At 41.5% G+C, this 19255-nt stretch overlaps 3 protein-coding genes across 4 annotated transcripts in view; 2 read left to right on the top strand and 1 right to left on the bottom strand.

Moving 5' to 3' along the window:
* Positions 1-19255, top strand: part of LOC116034688 — a 678603-nt gene that overhangs the window by 117526 nt on the left and 541822 nt on the right. The gene's annotated exons all lie outside the window — the stretch shown is intronic.
* LOC116065136 (myosin light chain kinase, smooth muscle-like) overlaps positions 1-19255 on the bottom strand; it is a 766302-nt gene that overhangs the window by 271192 nt on the left and 475855 nt on the right. The gene's annotated exons all lie outside the window — the stretch shown is intronic.
* On the top strand, positions 6353-16359 carry LOC116065125 (butyrophilin subfamily 2 member A2-like). Of its 2 annotated transcripts, none has more exons than XM_036002431.1 (2): positions 6353-6502; positions 15699-16278. In XM_036002431.1, the coding sequence occupies exons 1-2, from the start codon at positions 6433-6435 to the stop codon at positions 16130-16132; spliced, it is 504 nt and encodes a 167-aa protein (XP_035858324.1). In that variant the 5' UTR covers positions 6353-6432; the 3' UTR covers positions 16133-16278. The 2 variants fall into 2 exon arrangements, 1 of the variants encoding a protein (XP_035858324.1); XR_004897674.1 differs by lacking the exon at positions 6353-6502 and adding an exon at positions 14931-15044 and having other exon boundaries at positions 15699-16359.

The following is a 19255-nucleotide window of genomic DNA, read 5'->3' as shown; positions in this document are numbered from 1 at the left end:
TAGGTCATTGTGTCGTCTCATCTCCATTTTTTCCTGCATCCACCGTGTGTGTGTGTGTGTGTGTGTGTGTGTGTGTGTGTGTGTGTGTGTGTGTGCGCGCATCAGTCACGGGGGGAACTGAGCAGCCCCACCCGCTGCAGAGAGCCGACAGGATTGAAACAGCAGCAGCTTCAGTGGCTTTAGAGTGAACAAAACGCAGCGTACATTGATGTTAAAATGTATACAGGTTGGCAGGACAGTCTAAAATGTTTTGCATGGGCTTTTGCTGTACGTTTTGTTGGTAACTTGGGCACACGTCTTCTTTCGCGTGGAAGGGAAACACACTGTCTGACATACGGGCAAGAGGCTACATTGCACACACAAGCTCTGAACCGAGACAAGCGGACTGAACGGTTCGGATGTTTTTTTTCATGAACCGTGCCACCCCTAGTTAGATTAGACCTGTTTTTAATTTTAGCATCCTGTCGGTTTACATGTAGAAATATTTTAATATGAAGCAGCAACAGCAGTAACTTCACACTTCTCTAATACAGCTGAACTACACAAGTACTGAGAGCTGAACACAGAGACTTTTTAGCAACAGAGCTTTCTCTTAACTTGTCAAGGAAAGTTAAGAGGGAGTTATTATAGTGTAAGCAGGGGCGTAGCACAAAATTTTGGGCCCTGTAGAAAGACATTTTCTATGGGCCCTCCCCGCATCCACAGCTATTCATTCTAGCATCTTTTTGGGCCCTCATCACATGAGGGCCCTTGGTACTCAGTCCCCCTTTTCCCCCCAGTCCGACGCCCCTGAGTCTAAGCATTAATGATGATCTTCTTTAAGTTTGAGACATAAGGGGTTAAAGAGTTCACGTGCTGGTCAAAAATGAGTTCCTGACTGAAAGTGATACATAAAATTCCAGGAACTTTGGAACCAAATTAATTCAATTAAGGAATTAAACTCAGGAACTGAAAGTCCATTCTGTAAATCCTTGTTTGAAACCATGTGAAACACAGAATGATACATATCAAAATACAAAAAGCCTTGGAGTGTACCACACAGATAAAACCTGTAGAAGGGAAACTTGATATAGATTGTGCAGTCTGAACAGGATCAAGACAGAAAAGATGTTCATTCATGTTGTTTAGTTTTCTGTCCTGCAGGTTCATTGTGAGACTAAAGTGACACGGCAGAAAAGGAGCCAGAGCCCCAATCAACACCAACTTTAAAATGATCTGCAGATGTGTGTGGTATTGTACTTCTTTTCTAGCGAGGATCACTTTGAATTTTAGAACAAAAGAGTGAGGACCTTTTTGGAGATTGAGGACATTTTCTCTTCAACTTCTTAAAAGGTCAGTTTGAGAATTAAGACCTAGAACTGGGCTTTTGTATTGTATGTGGATAATTTTTAAAAATTCTGAGTTTTGTGACTAGTGATAATGTTAAAAAAGCAATTACTCCCACATACTCCACACATACTGCCTACTGAGGCTGGGTGGTATATTGACTTTTCACAAGATGTGGAATGAGAATGTATTGATATGTTGAGTATATATTGATATAGTGTTACATATATGACATTTCTTCTGCTCATTGAATCAACAAGAGTCTCAGCTTTCCAGTCAGAAGTCAGTATGCAGAAATATACAAATACACCATTTTAGGTGAAAATATAAAAATGTATACTGCATGAGACAAACCGCATGGCATTATCATCAAATGGGAGTGTCTGTAAAGGGGAGACCCGTCGGTACTCATAGAACCCATTTTCATTCAGACATCTTGAGGTCAGAGGTCAAGGGATCCCTTTGAAAATGGCCATGCCAGTTTTTCCTCTCGTCAAAATGTAACCTAACTTTGGAGCGTTATTTAGCCACCTTCCCTACGAGCAGAGATGGTAAAAGTACTCACTTCCCGTAGTCAAGTAGAAGTACAGATACTTGTGTTAAAAAATACTCTGGTAAAAGTAGAAATACTGATTTAACCTCTTTACTCAAGTAAAAGTAACAAAGTACAGGCTTGAAAATGTACTTAAAGTATGAATGTAAAAGTAGCCTTGCGAATGACAACCATTTTTTATATAAAGCTACCTGGACCACACAAATGTTACTGCAGTGCAAGCTGAGAAAAAAGGCTCTTTATATGCCTTTGCCTGCATTATAAATGGATGTATGCCAATAGGCCTAAAACATCAAATGTATGATTATTGTGAGGTTAATAAGATTCTGACTGAGTAGCAAGATATAAATTCAAATGTGATTCTGTGAGAATTCACAGATCCAGTTTCTATTTTTTTAATCTTCCCCTTAACATTTAAAGGAATCTACATGTATGTGTGTGTCCTCAAATATGGCTTCTGGAAAGAAAATAAAAGATAAAATATGAATTACTAAACAGACATTAATTAAGAAGTTCCCCATACAAATAACAACCACATGAATGAATTCCGCCAAATCTGTCGAGTCGTCTTGTAGTGGTGCGTCAAGTGCAACATATATTCCCATCCAATTACAGTAGATTGAATTTGGTATTGATGACGCGAAAAATAATAACGGTAACTCCACTGAAGTTATTTGAAACTAAAGTAACGAGCCAATTTTGTAAAATGTAAGGAGTAGAAAGTACCAATATTTGTGTTAAAAATGTAAGGAGTAAAAGTAAAAAGTAAATAAATAGTAAAGTAAAAATATCTGAAAAATCGACTTGAGTACAGTAACGAAATATTTGTTACTTCCCATCTCTGGGAAGCGTGAGCTAGCATGATATGGTTGGTATTAAAGGACCATAGGTTGTCTGGTTTCACATGATACCAAGATCTTCACTCTAATTCAAATCTAAGCTTGTTACAGCAACTGAAAGACAAAAAGTTGTCTGGTTCCATCGGCAGGCCGTCAGAAAGGTGAGGGGTTGTTAACTCTCCTGGGTCAGACACTGAACCCTAAGTCACTTCTGTCAGTCAGCTCAGCTCGTTGCATAGTAGCTAGCTGCCATAGATGTGTGAGGTGAATGTATAAAAGCAAAATATGAATAACCTCCATTTACCTTAACTTTCTGCTTACAGCTCTAAATAATTGTAAAAAAAAGACAAAAAATACTTGTATAAGTATGTATAAACTGCAACTACATCTAGCTAAAGTTAGATGTAGAGGGGTCCTTAAACTATGTAAACTATGTTTAAGGTTAGACATACTTTAGACAAAACTTTCTGTGCTTTTATATTTGACAGAATTGTATGGTCCTTTAATCCCTGCAATGCCCGGCTACGTCCTGCTGCGTCCACCGCGTCCACCCATGCTCTTCTGTGCCACGCTACATCCCGTACCGTCATAACCCCAACCGCCAGACACCGCCCACCAAGAGTCTGGGTCTGCCGAGGTTTCTTCCTAAAAGGGAGTTTTTCCTCGCCACTGTTGTAATAGCCACTGCTAATGCTTGCTCTTGGGGGAACTAATTGGAATTGTTGGGGCTTTGTAAATTATAGAGTGTGGTCTAGACCTACTCTATCTGTAAAGTGTCTCGAGATAACTCTTGTTATGATTTGATACTATAAATAAAATTGAATTGAATTGAATTGAATAGAATTGTTGCTATGAAGAATTATTAAACTTTTTGGGAATGAAGGCTCAAAAATGTCATTCCTGATATTTTTCCATTTGATAAATTATATATACAATTCAGCCAAAACCAACCCATAATTCACTATGTGTGTGTGTGTATATATATATATATATATAGTGTCCTTGAGCAAGACACTGAACCCCAAATTGGTAGCTCGCTGTCATCGTGGGTGAGAGTGTGTGTGAATTAGCACGTTAACATGGTAGTCAAATAAAAAACGGACACGCCACGCAGCTGACACGCTCACATCACGCAGGCAGTGTGAAACAGGCTTTAAGATTACAAAGGATGGGTGAACCAAAAGTTTGGGGAAATTAGCACGGAGAGAAATTGAAAAAGAAGACTATGTTACGGCTGCTGCTGGTACCTTCCCATGTGTTTAACCCTTTCACTAGTCTGGATCAAAGGAAGTCCATTTCCAGGATAATCACCTGACATCCTCTCTCTGCGTGTTGCCTTTATTAAGTCCCTTTGCTTTGGGAAGCACGCTGAAAATGTCAAGTTTTGAAGAAAATTTGGAAGACTGGCTTGCTTGGTTCTTTCTGGGACTATGTGTGTGTATACATATATATATATATATATATATATATATATATATATATATATATATATATATATATATATTAACTTTAGTTTAACTGCTGCCATTTACTCACTACAAAAGTGATCTGTCATTGTGTGATTTCTCAGCTTGAGTGTCAGCATCGCCTGCACGAGTAGCGTAAAGTTGAATGACAGGTGTCAAGAACCAATTAGTTTGGATAAAATAACATGTATCCAATTCTGATTTGCCAGGGACGCAGCGACCTGCGCCCGGAGGAGAATTTTTAAGAAACCAATTAGAGACCAACTTCAGGTCACATGCTGGCCCAAAGTTTAAGGACTTAAGGCCCAGACACACAGAGCCGACGGCCAACAGTCGGCAGAAACGGCAGTTGGGCTGATCAGTCTCCCTAAATTGGTCAAAAAAGTGCCTTGGAACACACCAAAGAGACGAGATGTAACACGTCTCCATAACAGCAGGCGGAGCTAATCTGTATTGTCGCTGATTGGACGAATGCGTCACGTGGGTCTTGTTTCTCCGGAAATTCAAAGACAGACAATCTCATATTGGACTAAAATAGTTCACCGAAACGTGTTTCTGAAAACATTTTAAGAGAGAAATAGGCCGTGCAGTTGCTGAATCTGTCTTCATTTCAGATCAACAAAGGTCAGTTTAAAAGATTTTTGTCAGATTTTGAGAGACTCTAGTCATTCCGCTCCCGTTTCCTGGTTAGCACTCTACCAATCAGATGGGTCATTTGAGTCCGACTGCCGGCAGTGCCCGCCCCGCCGATTATACATGTCAAATCGGCCAAAATGAAGGACGACGGCTCCTCGGACGGATGACGGCACGGAACACACTGAACAGACTCGAGTCACTGACCTCGCCAGACTGTCCAACGGCCGATTATCGGCTCTGTGTGTCCACACCTTTACATAGACACCCATTTGGCCGGCGTCCCTGCCATGGATGTATTAAGAGAACGGTCCCTGCCCATGAAACCACAGGAAACATATTGAAACATAGAACATAGTTAACCGATGAGAGCCAGTTTTATTAAATGCCGAGGCTCTTACTACCAGCCAGCACATCGTATGAGTAAACTATTTTATTTTATTTTTTTATTTTTATATAATTTTTGTATACATTTATATTTCTGGAATTTTGAAGCGGGCGGCGCCCCAGCGCCCTCTATTGACAAGCCGCCACTGGTGACAAGCATCTTCTGCTTCTTTTTATTTCTGAAGGAGCTAAGCCAGAGTTTGTCAGGTAAAGTTATACACTGAATTATATACATGTACATGTTTATGTTTTATCTGATGCTCTCACAGGGTATCATGTCATTTCAATCAGCGCTTCAACTTCTATCCAAATGTTTGAATAAAACATGAAATATGTCAAACTGTATGTTGTGACTGTTGTGGATGTTTCTGTGTTCAAACTTTGATAAAAGAAACAAACTGCAGACATACTTCTGATACTACAACATGTTTCTTGGCTGCTCGACAGTTGGTTATGAATCTTCAAGATAAACTGGTAAGAGCTAATGAGGTTTAACTCTTTCTTCGGCTAATTTAAATAGCTCACATTACTTTACACGTTACTCTACACGATACTGTACATGTCCGGAGCTTAGCGCCCAGAGACAATTGTGATTGGTTTAAAGAAATGCAAACAACCCACAGCAGGTATTTTTCCTCTCCTATCCCATAATGCATCTGTGGTGTAGCCAGACTTTACTCCACAGTTATTATTATTACACATACAATTACAAATATACAATTATCAGAAAGTATTGATCACACTTTACCTGGTTGTTGATCCAGTACGGCTGCATTTTGTTCACAGTAACTTCTTTTCTGTGCAACATTTAGTTCATTAACTTTTATTCTGAAGAAAATTCACCGGAAAGGTTTTACTTCTGCTGATAAAGTGGTCAGGAGAAGAAGTATAGACGTCTGTGCATTAACAGTGAATATATAGCTTAATCTTTAGCTCTGTAGTTTTTATTTAATAATCAGCTTTAATGTTAGCGTGAAGATAAGAAGCTTTTTGCAGATTGCACACATTATGAGCAGCTTTTGTGCAGAATGCATGAGTCATAGTTATGTTAGCATGACGCTTTTATTCTGAAGGATTTGTGCAGGAAGTGGTGCTGTTGTTGCAGTTTGCGTAATCCTCCAATCCCCCAGTTAGGAGCATGGATGTAGGTTAGGAGTGTCTCCATCTCCGTTATAAGAGACGTTGTGATGTTAAAGTGATGTTTGATCTTTAGGAGACATCGACAGAGATGGAGCTTCTTCCTCTTCTGTGTCTCTGCCTCCTGACTCGCTCTGGAATCACGTCTGCTCAAGAAAAAGGTAAGAAAACTGAGGTAGGCTATTCGTGCAGTTTAGTGTCCCAAGTTATTTTCCAAAAACTGAGTGTCCCAAATGATGAGGGTCTTATTTGAGACAGGTTAGTTTATTATTTTCCAAAAACTGAGTGTCCCAAAGTTACCATAAAGCTACCATCGTCGGGATTATGACTGAACTCCCTCGACCGGGTCCGGGTGACCAGAGCCGGTCGGGACTGGGTCGGGGTGCGACCGGAAAAGAGCCGTTTATAAAACGGGTTTTGAGGGGGGCAGATAGGTCTGTCATGATTTCTTTAGGCTACACTGTAAATTGTGCTAACTGTGTGTATTAGTGCCCTCTTGTAAATAATGCACATTTGCTACAAAATGACTTTTTGATTAGCAAACTTGTCACGCGCACATTAATTACTATAAACAGCTGTTAAACAGCACAGCTGGTTTATCAGGTTGATAATTAAGGAGATCGTATGGGGGATTTGGGACTCTAAACTGATCATTACACTGAGTTATGTATTTACAAATGTAATTGTTTATTTTATCTAAATGTCTGATCACCTGTAAACATGCAGAGGTCTGGAGACAGAATTTTAATCATGCTGCTCAGCTGCTGTCACATCAAAATGTTTCCTAATATTTAGCACGGATGAAATGTTTTGATAGTTTAGTAACTTTAGCTGTGGCGTCATTTCTGGTGTGTGTGTGTGTGTGGTCTCCATTTTGTCCTGAGAAGTTGGGCTTTGTCTGTCTTGAAACTGTCCATCCACTGCCAACTGACTGGAGCTTGTTTTTTTTTTTGATAAGCTAAAGTAAAACCAAAATATGACAAGTTTAGTTTAGTTTGTTTCACATAAATGCACAACATCACATACATAACATAAATGGTGGAATATGCATGTTCACAAACAACAAAAGATTAGAACAAATGTAAAACAAATCTCTATCTAATATATCGGCAGAAGGAGTGAACACGTGGGATCCTTTACTTCAGTAGAAGTACTAATGTAACACTGTAAAAATACTGTTACAAATGTCCTGCATTGAAAATGTTACTTAAGTAAAAGTCTGTAATTATCATCAGGAAAATGTAGTTAAAGTATTAAAAAGTTAAATTAAAGTACTCAATGTAGAAAAATCCTCACATTTTAGAAACTGGAAATGTTTGTTATGGGATACTGCCCAATCTCCCCATGTTACTTCCTGCCAGAGGCCTGTACTACGAAGCGAGATTTGGCATTAACAAGCTAACTTCAGGTTCAACCCAGGGTTTTCTGTACTACGAAGGTGGATCACTTGTGATCGGGTTCAGTCGCCGTGGTAACTTATGCTGAACGCCTAACCTGGTCGGGAGCAGATTAAGTTGGAGATCAGAGATCAACCGGTATAAAAGCACCGCCCACTGACCAATCAATACTCGATTGATAACAGCATCACCGTTCTTAGAAGATCAGCTGGAGCTCGGTGGAGAGAGAGAGAGAGAGAGAGAGAGAGAGGTGCGCTCATAAAAGTTAAAACATTTAGAGACCGACAACCCCGTTAACATTCCCTGATGGGTATTTTTATGAAAGACAGATTTTCGGCGGAGGGAATTACTTATAGGCTATTTGTTGGCTTCTTTAGCCGTGTGTTGCCAATGCGCACATCGGTTTAAATTATGTTTTTATGTTTTTTTTTTTTTTTTTATTTTCTCTCACGATCGCGCACCACTGCTGGGGTTGCAACTGAAATAAAAGGCTAAAGCAACGACAGTTTATGGAAAGCAAAAGTGTAATTATGGTCAGATCTTGTGCCTGACTGATGGGGAAGTGACCAGTGTAGTACTTTTTATGGTAAAAATTACTGAAACAATCAAAATACACTCACCTAAAGGATTATTAGGAACACCCTACTAATACTGTGTTTGACCCCCTTTCACCTTCAGAACTGCCATAATTCTTCGTGGCATTGATTCAACAAGGTGCTGGAAGCATTCTCTAGAAATGTTGGCCCATATTGATAGGATAGCATCTGGCAGTTGATGGAGATTTGTGGGATGCACATCCAGGTTATGAAGCTCCCGTTCCACCACATCCCAAAGATATTCTATTGGGTTGATATCTGGTGACTGTGGGGGCCATTTTAGTACGGTGAACTCATTGTCATGTTCAAGAAACCAGTTTGAAATGATTTGAGCTTTGTGACATGGTGCATTATCCTGCTGGAAGTAGCCATCAGAGGATGGGTACATGGTGGTCATAAAAGGGATGGACATGGTCAGTCGCCGGGCCGGGTTCGGACAGATATTTAGAAATTATGGTCGGGTTCGTCAGCGTGATAAGGCATTTGTAAAATGGTGCTGCGGCTCCTTTAAGAGAGCTCGGTGTGTGTGTGTGTGTGTGTGTGTGTGTGTGTGTGTGTGTGTGTGTGTGTGTGTGTGTGTGTGTGTGTGTGTGTGTGTGTGTGTGTGGAAAGTGGGCAGAAGAGAGAAAGAGGAAGCAGGCGTGTTGTATGCAAACGGAGCAGAGTTGGTGCAATAAGTTTAAGTTTTATTGTAGCTACACAGTGTGTGCGGTGTCCGATATAAACCCCAGACTGAAAGCCAAGTTCATTCATTTGCTCACCAGAAACAGGATATTAACCCTAACGATATTCATGTTATAACGTGGGCCCTGGAGGTAACGAGTCTCCCCTGATTTTCTGACCACAGTCGGAAAAGAAGCAAACAGGAAAGGTTAACACATTGAACATTTTAACCGCTTATTAACGTGCGCTTGTTGCCCTGTGTGCGCTGATGCCTCATCTGTTGACATTTCCGAATGCCTTCCTACAGTTGCTTAATAAAAACTTTCCACACAAAAACGTAGCCTACATGTGTAGTATGAGAAAAAAAATTAGATTTTAACTGTGTCAGGCTCGGGTCGGGCTCGGACACAAATTTCTTAATGCCTGTCGGGCTCGGGCCAGGTTCGGTCACGGCTCTGTCGGACACGGGCCGGGCTCGTACAGAAAAATTCGGCCCGATCTGGACTCTAATTCCCCACACCATTACACCTCCACCACCAGCCTGCACAATGGTAACAATGTCAGGGTTTTGGTATTTTGTTCTGTTTTATTGTGTAGTCTTGTTTCTCTGTTTTGCTTGCTTTCCTGTTTTATTTTGTAGTCTGTCTTGTCTCCCTTGTCTTGTCTAGCTTTCTTCCTGTCTTTGTTTGTTTCCCGCCTTTTTTGATTTGTTCCACCTGTTGTGTCACCTGCCTCTCATTCCCTCATTACCTTGTGTATTTAGCCTCTCTGTTTTCCCTTGTCTCTTGTCGGATCGTCTCGTCTTGTTTGCTGTGCGTTCTTTTTTGTTTCTGCATTCCCTGTCGTGGATTTCCTTTATGTATTGGATTATTGCTCCAAGTAAGTGTTGCCTTTCTTTGAATAAAGCTCTTTAAACTGCATTTGGGTCCCAACCTTGCCTGCCTTCGCACCAGCCTTGACAGAACGATCCGACCAGTTATGGACCCAGCAGGTATGGAGTTTGTACCGCTTTTTCACCCCATGGACTCAGTGGGAGAATTTTTGATGGGATTTTTTCATGATCTTCATGAGGAAGATCCTGCCCTTGCTAGGAGCATCATGGAGGCTCGCTGGCAGGCTACTGAAAAGGAGTTTTAGCTTTCTAGTCTCCAAGCCAGACAGCCTTTCTGAGCCTCATGTACAGCAGACAACCAGCCTGCCTGTTTCACGGCCTACTAGCTTCCTAGCTGCTGGCTCTCTTTTCCTGACCCAGCCTGCCTCCTCGCCTGCTTCCCCGGAACTTTTTTCCGTTTGCTCTACTGCTGCCTGTCTGGCGGACACCCCCAACAGCAAGCAGTCCTTTGAGGGGACCCGCCTGGCTGTGTTTTCTGGGACTCGTGGAGGCCGAAGACGGAGGAGGGGAAGACATGGCTCCCAGCGCCATGCCCTGCATCAACCTCTTGTCAAACTTGAGCTGACAGTGTATCTGAGCTTGAGCTAACCTGTGTACCTGAGCTTGAGCTAACCTGTGTACCTGAGCCTGAGCTAACCTGTGTACCTGAGCCTGAGCTAACCTGTGTACCTGAGCCTGAGCTAACCTGTGTACCTGAGCCTGAGCTGACCTGTGTACCTGAGCTTGAGCTAACCCGTGTACCTGAGCCTGAGCTAACCCGTGTACCTGAGCCTGAGCTAACCTGTGTACCTGAGCCTGAGCTAACCTGTGTACCTGAGCCTGAGCTGACCTGTGTACCTGAGCTTGAGCTAACCTGTGTACCTGAGCCTGAGCTAACCTGTGTACCTGAGCCTGAGCTGACCTGTGTACCTGAGCCTGAGCTGACCTGTGTACCTGAGCCTGAGCTAACCTGTGTACCTGAGCCCGTGCTGTGCAGCGTACCTGAGCCCGTGCTGTGCAGCGTACCTGAGCCCGTGCTGTGCAGCGTACCTGAGCCCGTGCTGTCCAGCGGACCAGAGCCCGTGCTGTTCAGCGGAACTGAGCTCGTGCTGTCCAGCGGTCCTGAGTCCGTGCGGACCAGAGTTACTGTTCCTGAGTCTACCAGTGTTCCTGAGTCTGAGATCACCATTGTTCCTCCGCTGACGTGCAGCCTTCCAGAAGCTTCGCTGACGTGCAGCCTTCCAGAAGCTTCGCTGACGTGCAGCCTTCCTGAAGCTTCGCTGATGTGCAGCCGCCCAGAACCGCTGCTGACGTGCAGTCTTCCAGAATCTCCGCTGACGTGCAGCCATCAAGAGTCTCAGATGACAGCTCTTCAAGAGTCTTCCAGTCGTCCAGAGTCTCCGATGACCGCTCTGCTAGTCTTCCAGTCGTCCAGTCTTCGATGACCGCTCTGCTAGAGTCTTCCAGTCGTCCAGAGTCTTCGATGACCACTCTCCCAGAGTCTACGTCGACAGACCTCCCAGAGTCTACGTCGACAGACCTCCCAGAGTCTACGTCGACTGCTCTCCCAGAGGGTTCGTCTACGGGTAAGCCAGTGACTTCGTCAGTCACCGGCGCCCCAGAGACTGTCCCTGAGGCCTTGCCGGTCTCCGGCGTCCCAGAGACTACCCCTGAAGCCTTGCCGGTCTCCGGCGTCCCAGAGACCTCCCTAGTGACTTTGCCTTTGTTCTGCCCCCATGAGACTTTGCCTGTGGCGGTCAGGCCGACTCCTGCCCCTCGTGTCCTGTCGGCGGTCAGGCCGACTCCTTCCCCTCATGTCCTGTTGGCGGTCAGGCCCAATCCTGCCCCTTGTGTCCTGTGGGCACCCCAGTCAACCTCTGCCCCGGTTGCCTGGCCATCTGACTCCAGCCCAGCTGACCCGTCGCCAGGCTCCAGCCCAGCTGACCCGTCGCCCGTTCGCCTTCGGTCTTCAGAAGGGATTTGCCTTCGCAGACGGCCTCCAGAGGGGTTTCGCCTTCGCGGACGGCCTCCAGAGGGGTTTCGCCTTTGCCGACGGCCTTATGAGGGGATTCGCCTTCGCTGCCGGCCTTCAGAAGGGATTCGCCTTCGCCGTCGGTCTTCAGAAGGGATTCGCCCTCGCAGACGGCCTCCAGAGGGGTTTCGCCTTTGCCGCCGGCCTCCAGAAGGATTCTGCCTTCGCCGTCGCCCTCCAGAGGGGTTTCGCCTTCACGGACGTCCTTCAGAGGGGCTCTACCTTCGCTGACCTGTTCGGCCGTCTGAAGGATTCAGCCTTCGCCGCCTGAAGGGTTCTGCCTTCACTGCTGCCCCAAGTGCCCATGGTTCCCGGTAGCCGAGGCCTCTCTGTTCCCTGTGCCCCAGTGACTCTCTGTCCCCTGTTGCCGAGGCCTCTCTGTCCCCTGTTGCCGAGGCCTCTCTGTCCCTGTCCTGGGGTCTTCCTGTTCCCTTCCCCGAGTGGCCCCCCCAGTTTTCCCCCAGGCCTCTACGGCCCTCTGTTTCCCCTGAGTGCCCTCTATGCTCTCTGTTCCCTGTGCCTCAGTGACTCTCTGTTCTCTAGCCCCGTTTGACTTTTTTGGTTCCTCCGTTCGTCCCTCCTCCGGTCCCCCTCCGCCCTCCCTGGGTTGCCTTTTGTTCTGTTTTGTTTTTTGTTTTTTTTTTGGACATCTGGGATCTGTCCCTTGGGGGGGGGTACTGTCAGGGTTTTGGTATTTTGTTCTGTTTTATTGTGTAGTCTTGTTTCTCTGTTTTGCTTGGTTTCCTGTTTTATTTTGTAGTCTGTCTTGTCTCCCTTGTCTTGTCTAGCTTTCTTCCTGTCTTTGTTTGTTTCCCGCCTTTTTTGATTTGTTCCACCTGTTGTGTCACCTGCCTCTCGTTCCCTCATTACCTTGTGTATTTAGCCTCTCTGTTTTCCCTTGTCTCTTGTCGGATCGTCTCGTCTTGTTTGCTGTGCGGTCTGTTTTGTTTCTGCATTCCCTGTCGTGGATTTCCTTTATGTATTGGATTATTGCTCCAAGTAAGTGTTGCTTTTCTTTGAATAAAGCTCTTTAAACTACATTTGGGTCCCAACCTTGCCTGCCTTCGCACCAGCCTTGACAAACAAGGCATGACGGATCCATGTTCTCATTCTGTTTACGCCAAATTCTGACTCTACCATCTGAATGTCTCAACAGAAATTGAGACTCAGAGACCAGGCAACATTTTTACAGTCTTCAACTGTCCAATTTTGGGGAGCTTGTGCAAATTGTAGCCTCATTTTCCTACTTTTAGTGGAGATGAGTGGTACCCGGTGGGGTCTTCTGCTGGTGTAGCCCATCCGCCTCAATATTGTGCGTGTTGTGGTTTCACAAATGCTTTGCTGCATGCCTCGGTTGTAACGTGTGGTTATTTGAGTCAAAGATGATCTATCAGCTGGAATCAGTCGGCCCATTCTCCACCCCAGGACTGCCGCATACGGGATGTTTTTCCTTTTTCAGACCATACTTTGTAAACCCTAGAAATGGTTGTGCGTGATAAATTCAGTAACTGAGCAGATTGTGAAATACTCAGATCAGCCTGGCACCAACAACCATGCCATGCTCAAAGTTGCTTAAATCACCTTTCTTTCCCATTCTGACATTCAGTTTGGAGTCAGGGGATTGTCTAGACCTGGACGACACCCCTAAATGCATTGAAGCAGCTGCCATGTGATTGGTTGATTAAATAATTGCATTAACAAGAAATCTACTGTGTTCCTAATAATCTTTAAGGTGAGTGTAGTTCTGTCACTCTCAACTAGGCCAATAATATTGTAGTAAATAGTATATATTCCTCACAGATGACCTCAGGTTTTTTAAAGTTTTTGGGTGAGGGAGGAAACCGGTAACCCCCGATCTCAGAATCTGGGTAGATGCTAGAGCGGATCCGCTAGACGTCACAGGAAGTGCCTTGTGGCCCGCCTTATTTTTTTGCCTTACTCTGCCTCTGATTGGCTTACCCTGTTATTCTTACCCTAATCCTAACCAATCCCCACTCCTCATGCCTAAACCTAACTACGTCTAGCAGATCTGATCTAGCATTTACCCAGAATCTGATGCAGGGTGACACATTAAACCATTTTAACATGCCTAACTTTGTTATTATTTTATCAGTGGTGGAAGAAGCATTCAGATCCTTTACTTCAGTAAAAAACACTGTAAAATACTATGTTACAAGCAGAAGTCCTGCATTGAAAATATTACTTTAATAAAAGTATGTATCATCAGGAAAATGTACTTAAAGTATTTAAAGTGAAAGTATTCTATGCAGAAAAATCCTCCCATTTTAGAAAGTGTGAAGGATCCAAACAGTTGTGTGTTTAATGGTCTAATCATTTCAGCTGAGTAATTATACTTAGTTACATTCCACCACTGTTATTTAGGTTCATTTCTACAGGAGAGTTGTGTATGTGAGGAGAGAAGATTTATGTATTTTTTCCCGTGATTCCACTTCCTCAAAAACTCTTTATCACAACTCTAAATGAAATGTTTTTCATCAGGAGGATGTCACAGACATAAAGTCAGAATCAGCTGATCCATACAACATACCAGTGTTCAGATCCTTTAGTAAAAGTACTAATACCACACTGTGAAAATACTGTTACAAATAAAAGTGCTTTTTTTTTTAGTGTCATTGTGTAAAATACATAATAAAATCAAATTTGAAATATATAGTTCTACAAATTCAGTACATAATAACCTAAATAATTGTGGAGGTAGAGAAATTACTAACTAAACTCTTTTCAAAACTTGTGGAATAATTCTGGTGACATAGTGATAAATACATGATTTTATCTTTCAGGGCCAGCAGTCATCAAAGTGGTAGAAGGCAGTGATGTAATGTTACCCTGTTCTCTCAGCACCAAGGAGAACATTGAGTTTAAATTCTTTGACTAGAGGAAAGTTGCTCAGAAAGATGATGGTCAGAAGAAGGTGTTCCTGTATGATGGAGGCAGTCATTACAACAACGGTCTAGATGGTCAGAGTGAAGAGTTCAAAGGTCGAGTCTCACATTTTCCAGAAACTGAAACAAGGCAACGCCTCCATAACCATCAGAAATACGACGTGGGCTGACAGTGGAGAATACAGATGTATTTATCTAGATCTTCAGAAACATAAAAAATTCTACATTAAGCTTGTTGTTGGTGAGTACTTTGATGAAGGAGTTAAAGATGTCCTCATTTAAGGACTGGAGCCTGGTCTCCACCTTGTTATCTAGCTGCTGCATCTGAACAAACATGATGAAAACTTTGAACTCATCAATGGTGTCAGTTTCACATTTCTTAATGAAATATCAGCAGTCTGTAGTAGATTAAATCTGAGTGTGCACACTGTCTGATGTTGCTGAGAGATGCATCTGTATTTTGGTTTTGTTTTTAAGAGTAACCAACAAAAAGTTAACTTTACTTTTATGCATAGTTTGTTTGAACTCTGGCCTCTAGTTTTACAGTCATATGTGTGAAGCTGAGAGTGAAAAGATGGGACTGCTTAAATTCATACGACAGGATGTTATAATATACTCAAGATCATTTTATTCTATTATTAAAATGATTGAATATATGTAATGAAGGGTATGTAAATTACATAATGCAGTACAAGCTTAAATATAGTTCAAATATGTTTATGTTTACAAAAATATGCAGATATAATTATGTAGGTGAAATTAGACTACAAACTAAATTGCTTGTAAAATTGCCTTTATGGAATAATTTTGCTTACAATTTTTTTCTGCCTTAATAATTACTAACTGATGACTCTGCATGTAAACATATTGATTAATACATGTTTTTCTCTTCCAGAGCCAAAACTCATCACAGTGGAAGAAGGCAGTGATGTTACTTTACCCTGTTACCTCTGGACCAAGGAGGACCTTCAGTTAACACAGTTTATCTGGAAGAAAGTTTCCCAGAAAACTGATGATCAGAAGGTGTTCCTGTATGATAATGGTGATCTTTACAGTGATGAGCGTCCAGGTCAGAGTGAGCAGTTCAAAGGTCGAGTCTCACATTTTCCAGATGAACTGGAACAAGGCAACGCCTCCATAACCATCAGAAATATGACGAGGGCTGACAGTGGAGACTACAGATGTCATTTTCCATCAATTCAGAAACCTCAAATATTCCACATTAAGCTTGTTGTTGTTGGTGAGTACTTTGATGAAAGAGTTAAAGATGTCCTCTCATTTAAGGACTGGAGCCTGGTCTCCACCTTGTTATCTAGCTGCTGCATCTGAACAAACATGATGAAAACTTTGAACTCATCGATGGTGTCAGTTTCACATTTCTTAATGAAATATCAGCAGTCTGTAGTAGATTAAATCTGGGTGTGCACACTGCCTGTTTTTGTTTTCAAAAATAACAAGCCAAAAAGTTAACTTTAATGCATAGTTGTTTGTTTTTTTTATTCAATGGGAAAGCTGAGATATGAAAGGGGGGAGAGAGGGGGGAAGACAAGGAGGAAAACAGTCTCAGGTCAGATTCAAACCCTGGACCTTCTGCATCGAGGATTAAACCTCTACACGTGCGCCTGCTCTACCAACTGAGTTAGTTGGCCATGCAGTGCATGCATTGGTTTATGCAGTTTTTAATGTTTGTTTGAACTCGAGCCTCTAGTATTACAGCCATATGTGTGCAGCTGAGAGTGAAAAGATGGGACTGCTTAAATTCATACGACAGGATGTTATAATGTACTCCAGATCATTTTATTCTATTCTTAAAATGATTGAATATATTTGATGTAGGACTCTATTCTAATCACACAGCGACACACACAGAGCAGTAGGCGTCTCTAAGTGCACCTGATATTCTGGTTCATGTTTGTGTATTAACATTAACTTTATTTCCAAACAGAAAAGAATGCATTTTGGGGCAGATCTGTGTAGATCAGAAACCAAAAATAAATTATGTGTTAGCGGTAAAACTGTGATTGTGCAGCCTGAATATGATCAAGAAAGATTAATTTAATTTCTTTAATATTGTTTTGTCTTTTTTCCTGCAGGTTCAACTCCAGAGTCAGATGAACATGATACATTAGTGTAGAAAGGCATTGGTAATGTCTGTGTTTCTGGAAACATTTATTTTGTCTTCAGTTATTTTATGCTTGTGTTATATCACCATGTATAGGCTCATTGATTTTGTCTTGCAGTTCTAGTTGATTGTGTAACTGTTTGTAAGACTTGAACAGTATTCCTGTTCCAGAGGTGTGTAGAGCAGAGAGGACCAGGTCAACATGATGATGCTCTTATAAGTCTTATATTTTTGTATTCAGACCAAATTACAACATTTGCTGTTATGATGTGAAGTGTGAAATATTGTGTAAAAAAGGTCACTTAATATAATTTTTTTGTTATTTTATAGTGTGTTTTATTACAGTTGTTTGCTCTTTAGACAATCATTTCTTGCTTGTGTATTTAGAAGAATAGTAAAGGCTGAGATGTGGTATTGATCTTCTTATCTAACTCAGTGAGAAAGTGAATAAAGTGCCCTGGTGGCTCAACAGGTAGACCTGGTACTTTAGGCTGAGTCCTCACCACAGTGACTTTGGTTTGAGTCCACCACAGGGCCCTTTGCTTCATGTCATCTCCTGTCTTTCCTGTCTGTCTCTATCACTATCTTTTAAAAGCAGATACGCCAAAGAAAAAAGTATTTAGAAAAAAGCCTCTCTGTACAGTACACTTTACTATGTTCTTGCACTATTTATGTTGTTAATCAATAATATAGTGCCTTTTATCATTTCAATTTAAATGTATTGAAATTATACTATTCAAAATCTTGAATAAAACGTCAATATTGACATTATTTTTGCAGTGTGACTGTTTTTTTGAGCTGAAATTTGCATAAAAAGTGATTTAGCTTTACTAGCCCTCACCTGAAACACATAGACTACACTTTGAACACACTGCACTGTTTACATCTTTTTAATAAACTTCCATTTAGATATACATATACATGCTACTAAGTTACTAAAAATAAATGCAGACCTGGCTGAACCGAGACCTACATACTGAACTAAAATAATCTCCAATCAAATTGTTTGTACTTGATATTGAAATGGCGTAGAGAATATGTTTTACTAACAATGTATTTACAATGTTTATACAGTTAACTATTTACATATTTGTGTTTACACAGTTATTATATTATTTACATATTTACATTTGTATTCATATCAGCAGTTATGAATCTACCTCTGTGGTTTTCCTCACATTATAACCTCAGTCTAAGTTCTGCTAGCGTCTGATTGGTTAGTTCAGTTACATGTGAGTTAGAAACAAGGAAGTGGGTTTTTTTACTATTTAGAACAATTCAGTACATTACAACTTCTCGTAAGAATACTGATTTTGCATTTCTCAAAAAAATTATACAAAGCAGCAAGGCTCTATTGACAATACATTAAGGTACATACATCAATAAATACAAATAAAATAAACTGTATAGTACATACATAATAAAGTTTAAAAAAAAAAATACTTAAGGCAAGGCATTATCCCATTCTAGCAGTCATATAGCAGTCCTCAATTAGGATTCTACACACAAATATATTAATATATCACATTATTTGTATTTCGAGACCCTATCAAAACAGACATATGTGCTGTTGTTGTGGAGCTGGGCCACGTTCAGCCCCGACAAAACGTAGCAACATGTTTTTATAAACTGAAACGGGGCTGAGTTGAACATCCTGTTGTGTGTTCTGCCTTTTTATTACCACGAGTTTACAGACACATCTCAGCTGATTGGGTACAGAAGGGTAGTGCTGCCATGGCAGAAAGAGAAAAAAGTCAGTATCACATTAATGATTACATGATTCTCCTGCTAATAATGACGGTGGATGAGATTGTGATAAGTATGCGTACTCTAAGAAGGATTTTGAAATGGATGGAGCATACAGAAGGAAGAATGAGTCTCAGCACATGATGAAGTAGAACTTAAATTGTGTTTATGAATCATAATTTGCAATTTATTCGTCCGCACACTGTGTCCTTATTTAAACAGGAGTTTTATGTTCACGTTATAATGTGATCAATAGTATATTGTAATAAGAATAATTGTTATAACTTGATAAGTTTGCATGTTGTAAAAACTTAAAATATCTTGTTAAAACATGAAAATACCTTGTTATAACGTGAAAAACATCTTGTTATTACAACAAACTTTTCAGGTAATAACGTGATACTGATTATTCCGTAATCCTGTGACACAGCCAAAAAACGAGAGACACACCCACCAGACCAAAAATATAATAGGAAAAATATTTATTGCTAAGTAAGTAACACTTACAAGAAATTTGCCTTGGCTGTCGGTGCATGAAAACTATAACATTTAATATGATATAAACAAACAGTAAATGTAGAAAA

This window comes from Sander lucioperca, chromosome 6 (assembly GCF_008315115.2).
Source record: "Sander lucioperca isolate FBNREF2018 chromosome 6, SLUC_FBN_1.2, whole genome shotgun sequence".
Classification (NCBI taxonomy): domain Eukaryota; kingdom Metazoa; phylum Chordata; class Actinopteri; order Perciformes; family Percidae; genus Sander; species Sander lucioperca.
This window is presented reverse-complemented; position numbering and strand designations above follow the sequence as displayed.

Coding starts and splice junctions, on each gene's coding strand:
- LOC116065125 (XM_036002431.1), top strand. CDS start 6,433: ATGGAGCTTCTTCCTCTTCTGTGTCTCTGCCTCCTGACTCGCTCTGGA. Junction 6,503..15,698: donor CACGTCTGCTCAAGAAAAAG/GTAAGAAAACTG, acceptor TTTCTCTTCCAG/AGCCAAAACTCATCACAGTG.